We start from the raw sequence: 12682 nt of genomic DNA on the forward strand, positions 1-12682 counted from the left end.
GAAGGAGCATCTGCTATGAGCAACTCAAAGTTGAAGGTAAAAAAAAAAAAAAAAAAAAAATAAAAAAAAAAAAAAAAAAAAAATCTAATAAAAAACAAAAAAAACACAGAAGTACTGGTGAACAAATTTTGTGAAAAAGTACAAGGCTGTGAATCGGATTCCAGTTTTATAGACAAATATGGCCCTAGTTTAAAGTACCTTATAGTACTAAAGTTCTTTGAGTGGATTGTATGGTATTTCATCTGACTGGAAATAAAGCATGAATGAAGTATTAAGACGTGAATGACTGTTGGACACAAAGGAAACCTGAATCACTCGAACTATGAGCTTTATCAAATAGGAACGTTTTAAGTCTTTAAGACTTTTAGTCTTATAAGTGGACATAGTTTCTGCAGGCTCCTCTCCTGTGGAACTAACTCCCAGTTAGCCTGTGATGCAGACACACTGTCTACTTTGGAGGCTAAGCTTCAAACTTTGCTTTATATGATTGTCAGTATTTATCATGAGTTTTTAAAGCAGCCATTAATAAAACCAATTTTATAAATGAAAATAATTTCTTTATCTTTGTATTCCATGCCTTCAATTTAGTCTTTATTGTATTTAATGTAACATTTTAGGCCATTATGAGATAATTTAAGAGATTTAAAATGTTTTAATCTGATGTTTAATTTACTTGAGTTGCCTATCACCAATTTTGTGGCACTGATCTACATTTACATATGTTATATGTAGCCTAGGCGGAATTTTAACGGAATAAACTAATTGCTCACCTTCATCCGCTTACAACACAGCCAATCAGCTTTGAACCACGCCTCCATGAAAGCCAATCAGCATCCAAAGTTCACCTTAAAAGGCCTCCGATCCGCAACTTGTCTGCTGCCTAGTGCGCAGACGGTGGATGCGCTGTGTGACTTCATTCAGATGACATCGTTTCAACCCACCTCCAGCCCCTCCTCCACCATTGTAGCTAAAGCTTCATCAGAGTTTCATTCTTCCTGGACTCTTACTGCATTCCGTGTCTCATTTCAACCGGTCCGGCAGACGACCACCATGTTGAGCCTGGTTCTGCCAGAGGTTTGTTCCCAATGGGGAGTTTTTCCTCCCACTGTCGCTTCATGCTTGCTCATCATGGACAGGTTCTCTCAACCTGTGTTATCCAAACCGGACTTCCATCTTCCAGGTCCCTGAGTGAAGCTCTAATATCAGCTCACGCAGTCCACTGGATCTCCTCATAAAGCTCAGCAGACCGTCTCACTAACCAGCAGTCTACAGACTGACCAACTTCATCTATCTCTAATCCACCACCAGTTTCAGGCCTGTGGGGAAACAGCCCCGTTCTTTACTTTAGTTCATGCATATCTATCAAAATTCAGCGCTATGTTTCCTGCCGAGGTCTGACCACCAAATACCAAGTAATTGTATCAATAAATTTAATCGAATTGTCTTTTCTCTCCATGTGAGTTTTTCCAATTGAAATTTATATATTACAGGGAAAAGTCCCCATTAAAGCAAAGTAACTCAAATTAACCTCATTCTGGTAGGAATCATTTATAGAAGTCATAAAAACACAGTTCCTCACAGTTGTTCTTAATCAGATTTATTGTCACATTCAGTCTTGGTAGCAGGCTAGAACTGGGAACGATTTTAGGCCCTGGCAATTTTCCATCTATACCGGCCCACTTATGGACCACCGCCTCCCCCCGCCGAAATAAAAAATTGAAGCACAACCAAAAGCGTGCAATCAAATGTGACGCACATTGTGACACACATTGTGCTGGTGTGTCCATACTTGCACAAAGCCAGTCAGACACCCATTCACACATACAGTGCCGTCACTGACTCACGTTTTTCAGCCCAAAAAATGTTCATAAACCACCTGGATATAGAAAATCTCGCCCAATTTGAACCAAAGCCTATTAATCTCTTAGGCCATAAATCTAAAAAAAAACATTTTTTACCCATAGATGGCCATCCTAAACTACCAGATTGGGAAACATCCCAACCTGCCAACAATGCACGTAAGACAGGAAACGTTAGCCTTTAGATGCAAAACCCCATCATGCATCTCAACATATTTTTGCAAAATATTCTAACATGAATTCGGCAAATATAAGAGGAACATCGTAGTTTGGTTTAAAGAAAGCATTTTAGTGTTATTATAATTTAGTTTGTTGCAAGGATTTTACAGTTTGAAGAAATAGAAACTTACACCATATGCCAACCGTCACAAGGATGTGCATGACAAGGGAGGGCTATATATACTGCATGCATCATTTAGGAAGTTAATGTTGTAATACTTCTTGAGCTCCTTGAGTTATTTACTGTCACAGGTAGGTGCTTTCGGCTGGAGAGTAAGTGTTTGTTATGGTTCTCATTTGTTGTGACTCTGAGTTTTCAGTTTTCTGTTATCAGTTGTTTTTATTTTCCATGGTAGTCCAGCATTCTTTGGTTACTCTCTGTTGTGATTGTTTTCTTTCCCCTTGGATTCCCTCTTGCCAGTTCCACCCACACCTGCTCCTCATTCAGCTCATTAGTCCATCCTTTGTTTTGTTCTCCTTAAATACTCCACCTCTGCAGTCACTCAGGGCTGGTTCCTTCTGTCAACAATGGGTGGTGAGGTTGCTCGAGGACCCAGATGCAGAGACGAGTGAAGCAGAGATGAGTTCTGAGAGGTTTTAATTGCAGACCAAAGGTAGCAGAGGCAGAAATCCAGAAATCCAACTTAAAATATAAAACAAACCAAAACCATGGAGGCATCAGGGGAAAAACGAGTCTGAGGAGCCGGGGAGAGACGAGCAGAGTAGACAATACAGCAACGAGAAGGAACCAGCACTAACCCCAAGCCTGATGTTATTCCGTTTACACAGGATGAGGTCACATATGCACAAAATCATTAACATTTTCATTCAACAATAAAAATCTATGGGATTTTAATTAATAAAATACAGCTAAAATATCATATTTTACTGCAATGATAGAAAAAAAGAACATACAAGCAAAAAAAAAAAGACACAATTTAGAAAAAAAAATGTGAAAATGAGAGACAACTGCTAAAAATCAGAAGTCTGTCAAATCAGGTCTTTTGATTGATGTCTTTAATCACAGTTTATAATGAACAAAAGCTGTTATCCGTTCCACACTAACATGAACCATTCATCCATCCCGAGTTGGTTTCTCATGTTATGTTTTTTCTTAATAGAAACTATATTCAGTAGATGATCGTTTCTTTGGGGTAAATCATGGTGTATGTAAATAAATACAAAAAAACCAAAACTTAATTATCTCCTCCCATTAAATGATTACTTTGATTTTAAATTAGAATTAAACCAGAACTGTGAATTTTGTTAATATAAACAGAAAAGAAAAGGAAATGCCATCATTCAGTGAATAGAAAGCTAATTCATGAGCACAAAAACAGCTTCCTACCAGCTAATCTCACCAAGTGGTTCCCAGTTCCCCCACTGATGCCCCCTCTAGAAAAATACAAATCTTAATACCGGTAAGTCCTTTTTTCTTAAAATAATTGCATTTTTTCCTTGAACTGAGGAGGTGAGACACTTTGCCAATGGAGCAAGACAATTTACATTTAAAATAAGAAATAAATATTGCATAGTCTGATTTCAAGAGCCTGTTATCTAATTATCTTATATTAAGCTTAAAAATACTCATTGCATTAGCAAATCATCTTATTTACTCACTCAAATTAAGGGTAAATCTGCTTTAAGCATTTTTTCTACTTATTTCCAGATCATTTTTGTAGTGGAATTATCTTAAAGTTTTAATTGGCTCTAAATTTGAGCAGGTAGATAATGTGCCTAATGGAGAATTTCTTCCCTTCAAATATGAAAGTTTGATATTATGCTGTGGAAATAAAATTGAAAAAGACTTTTCGATTTGAGTGAGAGGTTTATTACAGTTGTAAAGTGGCTTTATTTTTTGATGATGATATTTCCTTTTGAAAGTTGTTAAAATGTTATTTACTCCTATCATAAAACCAGATATCTGGTCAGATTTATTCCCGTTTTGCTAAGAAGGAGTCCTGACACTGATGACAGGTATGAGCTGAAGGCTGAGTCACTCTTTGTGACACACTCTCCTGACTTGTACGGAGAAGAGCTTCATGATGGCCGCCCGTAGATCCTTACTGACCATTCCATAGATGATGGGGTTGAGAGCCGGTGGAACTATGATGAAGAGGATACTAAAGAATTTTCTGATGTTTTGGGAGGCAGAAGGAAACCTGAGGCTGACGATGATGATAACTGAAGCTATTTGGTAGAGGACATAGACAACAAGGTGAGGAGCGCATGTCTGGAAGGCCTTCCTGTGAACGCTGCTGTCGCTTCTGCCTTGGTTGAACGACACACTCAGGATTCTGATGTAGGAAAAGGCAATGATGATGAATACCCCCGTACTCACTGACCAGGTCATGGACAGACCTGTGAGAAACAGACAGGACCACTTTAATATGGCGCCTCAGACATGGCCCAACGCTTGGTTGTTGGCAGCAGCCCCCACCGTAGATGTTGCTGATGGGGGTGGGAATGCAGGCCAGGTTCAGGATGCTGCGGTTACTGCAGTAGACATGTTGGATGACCCGGCCGCACAGCGGGACGTTCATGTGGAAGGAGAAGAGCACGGCGATGAGCAGCAGGGCGACGATCCAGGCCAGAGCGCAGCAGCAGTGCAGCCGGGCTGAAGTCATGATGGAGTGGTACCGGAGAGGTTCACACACCGCCACAAACCTGCAGAGAGACGGCGCCGGCAGAAAGACAGCTTTAACAAAAGAAGATTGTTTAGTTCTGTCATCTAGTTCCACACAGGCCTTATAAAGTCTCCATCAGTCTGACTTCACACATTTTGACGTTTAAATCTGGATTTTGTTTTTTTCTGTTAATATAAACAGAAAAGAGAAGGAAAGGAAATGCCATATCCACCTTCTAACACGCTTAATCCCAAGTGGGATGCTGGTGCCTATCTCCAGATGTCAATGGGATAGAGAAAGGGTCCACCCTGGACAGGTCGCCAGTCCATCACAGGGCAACACAGAGACAAACAACCATTCACGCACACAGTTAAGGAGAATTTAGAGAAGCCAACGTACCCGGAGAGAACCCACGCATGCTCAGGGAGAGCATGCAAACTCCATGTAGAAAGGGAATCCAACCCAGAACCTTCTTGCTGCAGTGCAACCCACTGCAACATTGAGCAGCACTCAGGAAATGCAATAATTAAATGAATATACAGCTAATTCATGACCACAAAAACAGTTTCCTATCACCTAATCTCACCAACTGGTTCCCAGTTCTCCAATGATAACCCCCCCCCCCCCCCCCCCCCCCGGAAATAATGCAAAGAACTCCACTCTGCAAAAACGATCAAGAAATTCGTAAAAAAAATATTGAATTGTGTTTCCCCTTAATTTAAGTAGGTAAATAAGATGATCCGCCAATGGAATTAGTATTTTTAAACTTAAAATAAAATGAGATAATATGTACTTCAAATAAGACAATACAATTGTTTTTTCTTATTTTAATGTGAATTGTGTTGTTCCATTGGCAAAATCTCTCTTTTACCTCCTTAATTCAAAAACAAATTAACCTATTTTAAGAAAAAATGACTTGTCTAGATTTCCACTTTTTCCAGTGCACACACACTGATGTAAAAATAAATAGGAAATATCTTAAAATCAGAGTAATGTTTCTAAATTTGAGCAGGTAGATAATCTGCCTATAGGAGAATTTCTTTGCCTCAAATATGAAAGTTAGATATTATGCTCTGGAAATGGAATAATACAGTTTCAGTTTTTTTTTTATTTTAAATGTAAATGATCTGATTTGTAAATTTTATACCTGATTAAAATAAGAGAAACTAACACTTTTTTCAAGGAAAAGTTACTTCCTGCTATTATATGGTTTGCAGTGTGTAAATACTAGTTCATTTTCTTTTATATTCTTGTTAGTTATTTTCTTTTTCTCTGCACAAAGCTGTGATTTTTCACTGTGAAACATTTTATGAAATGTTTAATTTTTTTTAATCAGCGCTCATGTTTTCCATGTCTTCATGTTTCTTGTGTTTGTACAACTTTTTCATCAGAGCTAATTCCTCATCTGTGTAAAAAAAATACTTTGCAATAAAGCTTTTTCTGATTCAGTTTAATAGAAAATATTTAATCCACTCAAATATAAATTTAATTGCATAAATTCACACGAGGCTGATACTGCAAAAACATCAAAGCAGCAACAGCAGCAGCATTAGCAGCACAGCGCCTGATGATCATTCAGTAACTGATGATTTCATCACCTGTCATAGGCCATCACCCCCAGAATGGTCTGCATAGCAACACCGTATGTGTGCACACAGAAGCCCTGAGCGATGGCTGGGAGGTAGGAGATCTTCTGCTGCCCCATCAGGAAGTGCATCATGAGGCGAGGAAGGACCGCCGTGGCCCCCAGCAGATCACAGACAACCAGGTGGCAGATCATCACAAACATGGGTCTGTGCAGGTTCCTGTCCTTCATGATCACACAGATCACCACCCCGTTCCCCAGCAGCACCACTATGTAGGCGAACAGGGCCAAGAAGAAGAGGAACGGGCCCTGTCCTGGTGGAACATCAAAACCCTGGAGTTCAAACACAACGGGCTGTTTGAGAGGAACGCCCATCGTTAGGTTCTCCATCCAAAGCAGAGCAGAGCTCTAGAACACAAACAGACATGTCATAATGAAGCTACATAATGTGACATTTAAGGTAAAGATGACATCCCTTCATCTGAAAGTAATCGTAGAATTTAGCAGATAGAAATAATGTGTACCACCAACCGAACACACAGACAGCGGAGCTCTGAGTCTGCAGTCCTCTGAGCATGGAGGACGTCCTCCTCTTCTCTCATCTCATGGCTTTTCTGTTGCCCTCATTTTGAGTCGATTATTTAATGATGTCACTTTGATTCAGCCCTACTGGGCTCCCATGGCGCTGAGCCGATTCAGGAAAAAGTCCCCCCCACCACCATCACTTTTAGATGTTTTCTTTTACAGCACAGATACATTTAGATTGAAATGTTTCCTCAGCAGAGGAAACAGAGATTTTCTTTTTGGTAGAGGACACATTGAAGGACTGTGGAGCATGAGTAAAGACCACTCTGAGGCCTAATCCTGTACCACCTTTATCTGAGAAGCAAAAAGCGCTGCACATAAAGCAGAGAAAAAACCTAGGGGGGACAGGTTTCAATGTTCAACAATGTTACAACATTTTTTCCTAGTGTTCCTGTTCATCATGCTGTCATCAAGGCTAACAGCCATTTGACCTTCCAGAGGGTCTAATGCTACGTTCAGACTGAAAGCACTCGAAGCAGCAAAAAAACTTCGGCTGCTTCCTTTATGATGCTTGTTCATAATAAGGTCAGACATTCACTAAAGTGTGTCCAGATGCGTCTGATGGTTCTGCTGCTCCTGCGTTCAAAGGCAGAGAGCGACTTTGCTATATTTGCTGTGATCAGTGGGTAAAAAGTAGTTTTAATATGTTTCATCTGTGCACTCAGTTCATTAAGATTACAATCCTGCCTATTATTTTGCTGTCAGAGCCGCTCAGATCCCCGTACACTGGCGGTCCTATGTCCCTGGAAATCCCGTTCAACGTCCTTACAGGTGTTCAAGACACAACACCCTGTGGAGGAAGCCAGGGAGGACTATGTCACTCGGTTGGTGCTGAAACACCTGTAGCTTCTGCCAGAGGAACTGAATGAATACAATTATCTATTCTTCTACAGTGGTAAGCACAACAAGCCTTGCAGCCTCAGAGCTGCAAGGCCACATTGGGTCCAAATCTGGCTCCAAGCACCCAGGGTCTGCTTCTGCCAGGAAAAGCATCACAGCCTGGCTGAGGAAATCTTTGAAGTACTTCCTCCACCATCTGACAATATCCTTTTTCAAGGTCAGCAGCTTCTGCTCACAGTAAAAGTACGCAAGCACCACCTTCTTCTTCAGAGGTGACCAATAGTCTTTTTAATGGCCTCTCCAAATGTCTCCCAGGTCCCCAAAATGATTGTTTTTACGACCGAATGGGTAGTGGCCCGCTTGGCCTCAGGAGTCCCGCAACCTAACTAGACTCGAAAGGACTTGTTCTGCAGCTTAAGAACATCCCTTCCTGCTGGTGACCACCAACAGGTTCAGACGTGGCCTCCATGACAGGCACCGCTGATTTTATAGCTGGAGTAACGGAGCAGCTGCATTTACAATAGAGACTGGGAAAATGGCACACTCAGACTCCCTGCCTCCTGCCTCGCCTGGAATCTGAGAGAAGCAGTTTTAGAGGTGGGAAAACATGTAAATATGTGAAGTGACGTAGCCTACATTAATGTTACCGGGCAAATGACTGCTTTAATGTTAGAGACAGGGAGAGTTTTAGCTAGCAGAAAAGTGGTTAAAAGAACCACAGTGGAACATGGTCAGCATCTCTGCAAGATCAGACAGATTGATCCCTGATGTTGTCAGTGCTAGTGGAGAAGATGCACAACAGTCTGAGCTGGAACCCGCTAGAAGCTCTGCACAGCCCGAACCTGGGAGAAGCAACATGGTGGAGGCCAACCACAGCAGCATGTCCAGGGCATACGTTACAGGCAGGGGCAGATTTAGGAAATTAGAGGCCCCAGGCAAAGACAGGCAGGGGGCCCTCTGAATTGAGAAGACAACACATAAAACAGACCCATTATACAGATAGAGAAAGAGGGATCTGAAGGCAGATACACTGGATTACATGGCTGTGCTCAGAGGAGGTATGATTAAAAGTTCCTCTGAACACAGGTCTGCTGGAAGTCATATTGATCAGGGGGTGCTGTGAATTTTTTTTGCTGTTTTTTTTTGGACAAAAGACCAATGAGCCTATAGGCCTATTTAAAATACAGTAGATAAAAATAAATTAACTACTTTATTGTTATATACACATCATAGCACGTAACCAGGGTCTGTAACACACAGACATCATTGATCAAATAAATCAATTCTCACATGAATATGTGCACTATTGATTAAACTTCACAATGAAACAGACTTTATGCCAATTTGAAAAGCCGGAGTTCAAGAAGGGGTTGTCTTTCTTAAATTTGTCTTAGGAATGATGTTTTGTTTGACTGGTTTCAGACAAATGTAGCATAAAATATGATCTGTTTCTGTCACATGATGCTGCCACTGGCATCTAGCAATGCAAGCCGGTGCCACAGAACGTGACAATGTTTCATTACCACAACGCCATGCAGGAAATTTGAATCAGAGTCAGGCGGACAGTCTCCTCACTCCGGCTGCTCTCCGTTGTCATGGTTGCTGTACCAGTGTTCTTCCTCACTGAGATGGTTTTCCAAAAAAATCCAAAGTGTGTTTCTGTGCTATAATTCCTCCTCCTTTGTCATTAGACTATGTATATTTACTAGTCTGCTGCCGCGCCCGGTACTCCATGTTCTGGCTTGCTTGACATTGCCATGAAAACATAATTGCATTGAACTTGTGTTGATTAGGCCTCAAAATATGGTAAACGGTAAATGACCTGTACTTATATAACGCTTTTTCAAACCAGGAGACTTGACCATAGCGCTTTACACTACATTCAGTGATTCACCCATTTACACACTGATGGTGGCAAGCTACATTGTAGCCACAGCTGCCCTGGGGCTCACTGACAGAAGCGGGGCTGCCGTACACTGGCGCCACCGGGCCCGCTGACCACCATCAGTAGACAATGCAGGTGAAGTGTCTTGCCCAAGGACACAACGACAATGAAAGTCGTAGCCGGGGCTTGAACCGTCAACCCTTCAAATTTCAGGGTAAACTCCTACATCCGATGCCACATAAAAATTCAAATACACGTAATAGTAAAATAAAAAAAGTCGGTATAATTTCCCAAAATATTCCAAAGAAATTTATGAGTTGTGCAAAGTATTTTTAATTAATTTTAAAGAAATCTCCCTCTCACCACTCTCACCCCCACTTCACACGGCCTTGTCTAGACATGATACATTTCTGAATAAACTGGGTTCTCTGTGAAGTTGTTTGCTCCCTGCTTGCTATATCTTACTGCTTAACAGCAGTAAGATCATCCTGAAGCGTCACAATAAATAGCTTCTGTTGTTCATTTAAACCATGACTCGTATTTCTCTATTTTTCCAGAGTCCTCCAGTAGTTTTTGCTTTGGCTGAATGAGATGTTAGACATTTCTGCGTGTGATTTGGAAACTAAAGGCTGTCAGTGTTGACTGCAGTGTTGGCCCAGAGGTAAGGCCCGCTTCAGCTCCAAAGGAGTTAAAATTCTACGAAAAAGATCTACATAAGCAGGTCAGTGTTTATTTTTCACTCTGTTAGAGAAATGTTTGATGAAGCTGACCCTCAGGTCTTTACTGACCAGGCCGTAGATGATGGGGTTAATGATGGGGGGAATGATGTAGATGAGGATGCTGAAGAACTTCCGCATGTTTCCAGACAGGGAGGGGAACCTGTGACTTAAAATGATTATCAAAGAAGAGATTTGAAAGATAATGTACACAACAATGTGTGGCAGACAGGTCTGAAAGGCCTTGCTACGGAGGCATCCATCTCTTCTTCCTTGTTTTAGGGATGCGCTCAGGATCCTGATGTAGGAGAAAGAGACGATAACGAAGGTCATCGTACTTAAAGACCAGGATATCGCTAGACCTAGAAAAATAAGAGACAACAAGCAGTTAAAAAAATGAAGTTGCTCTGCACAAATAAGCAGAAAGAAAATAAACAAGTGCTTCTATCTACTTGTAAGACAGTTTCAGAAAAAAAAAAAAACCCTGCAAAAATTCCCTCGATTTTAATTTTTGAGATTTGTGTTTATATCATTGTATAACAAAGGGATGGACGGACCGTAGATGTTACTGATGGGGGTGGGAATACAGGCCAGGTTTAAGATGCCTCGGTTGGTGCAGAAGACATGTTGGATGACTCGGCCGCACAGAGGGACGTTCATGTGGAAGGAGAAGAGCACGGCGATGAGCAGCAGGGCGACGATCCAGGCCAGAGCGCAGCAGCTGTGCAGCCGGGCTGAAGTCATGATGGAGTGGTACCGGAGAGGTTCACACACCGCCACAAACCTGCAGACAGAGAAACAAACTCCTTAGATTTGCATTTAAAGACATTCTCTCCTTCATGGCTAAACTATTTTCTGATATTTTTCACTTTAATGTAAAATTTCCTCAAAGTTGGTTAAATTCACCATAACTGAACTGACCTTAAAATTTTGTGTTTGGAAGTAAAAGCATATTTTACAATATATGATTAGATTCCCAGAGGTAGAAATAATATTATTGATGCTGAACTCTTTTAACCAAAACACTGAAAGTAAACTAGATAGATTTATTGTGTTTTAAAGTTTGCAATAAGGTTATGCTCATAATAAACATCCTCATATCAATACATGTTTAGACTTTGTCAGTTCTTCTTAACACAGTGTGCTGGCCATAACCTAAAAATGAACCACAATGCACTGAGAAGATTGTCTCTAAAAAACACATATTCATACTGATTTCCATACACAAGCATTTTCTGATTGTTAGAACTAAACACATAAATCACAGTGACAATTCAACCTTGATCTTCTTACAAAACGGGTAGATTTCTGGACTGTAATTACTAAAAATCAAAAGCATGTCTGCATAAACTCTTCTGTTTTCACACCTTCCTTACCTGTCATAGGCCATCACACTTAAAATAGTCAGCATTGCTGCACCGTATGTGTGAGCACAGAAGGCCTGAGCGACTGCTGGGATGTAGGCAATCTTCTTCAGCCCCGTCAGCAAATCCATCATGAGACGAGGAAGCACCATTGTGGCCCCCAGCAGATCACAGACCACCAGGTGACAGATCATGACAAACATGGGTCTGTGCAGGTTCCTGTCTGTCATAATAACACAGATCACCACACCGTTCCCCAGCAGCACCACTATATAGGCAAGCAAAGCCAGCAGAAACAAGAAGGTTCCATTGCCTGGCTGTACATCAAAGCCCTCAAGCTCAAAAACAATCGGCTGTTTGAGAGGAGTTGTTTGGTTCTCCATCCAAAGCAGGACAGCTCTGTAAATCAGAACATGAGAGATGAGAGCATATGGTAATCCCCAACACATTATTCAGACTAACATGTAATAACTATTTTATACAAAACATAGACGCAAAACATAGACAACGATATACCTCCAAATCATGCAGATAATTCTCAAATGGTGACAACATAAAAAAAATCAAAAATATCTAATCAGAAGCATCACCAGCAGAGATTATATGATACCACTAACAACCACTACTCTACATGTGAGCATGAAGTCAGTCTCCTCTCTGATGGAAGTGCTGAAATTGGTCAGAGCTGGTGATTGAAACTTGCCTCCCTTTAAAGGAGATCTGTTTGTCATCTTGCCAAACTTTGAAGTTACCATGGAAACACCAACTCCACCTAAAGTCCCTGTAAGGAGAATCAGAGGAGGTTTGTAGAGGTGGATACCAAAGCACAGAAAACCCTCAACAGTAGCTGAAGAGTCTTCTAATAGGAAGATTTCAAACAATGAAGGGGATGGAGAAAGGTTTGGGAAGGAGCTGGCAGCTCTGTGCAGGGAAATGTTTCCGACTGGCATCAAGATGGGGGTGGGGCGTGGGTTACAGAGAAGCTCCAGGGTTATGGGTTAA

At 41.1% G+C, this 12682-nt stretch overlaps 1 protein-coding gene across 1 annotated transcript; it reads right to left on the reverse strand.

Moving 5' to 3' along the window:
• Positions 1 to 3986: 3986 nt before the first annotated feature.
• LOC107099002 lies at positions 3987 to 12332 on the reverse strand. The gene is made up of 8 exons (XM_015396927.1): positions 12197 to 12332; positions 11693 to 12079; positions 10874 to 11100; positions 10333 to 10678; positions 6822 to 6882; positions 6304 to 6698; positions 4519 to 4745; positions 3987 to 4439 (listed from the first exon to the last, which is right to left on the reverse strand). Exons 1-8 carry the CDS (start codon positions 12205 to 12207, stop codon positions 4075 to 4077), a joined length of 2019 nt encoding a protein of 672 aa, XP_015252413.1. The 5' UTR covers positions 12208 to 12332; the 3' UTR covers positions 3987 to 4074.
• Between the last annotated feature and the right edge of the window lie 350 nt (positions 12333 to 12682).

This window comes from Cyprinodon variegatus, unplaced genomic scaffold (genome assembly GCF_000732505.1).
Source record: "Cyprinodon variegatus isolate N-32 unplaced genomic scaffold, C_variegatus-1.0 Scaffold830, whole genome shotgun sequence".
Taxonomy (NCBI): domain Eukaryota; kingdom Metazoa; phylum Chordata; class Actinopteri; order Cyprinodontiformes; family Cyprinodontidae; genus Cyprinodon; species Cyprinodon variegatus.

Bases quoted from the DNA above. Each gene is read 5' to 3' on its own strand.
- LOC107099002 (XM_015396927.1), bottom strand. The intron at 10,679-10,873 runs GTCCGTCCATCC...TTATTTTTCTAG, and splicing joins CCCCATCAGTAACATCTACG to GTCTAGCGATATCCTGGTCT. The intron at 4,746-6,303 runs GTGATGAAATCA...GTCTCTCTGCAG, and splicing joins GGGGTGATGGCCTATGACAG to GTTTGTGGCGGTGTGTGAAC.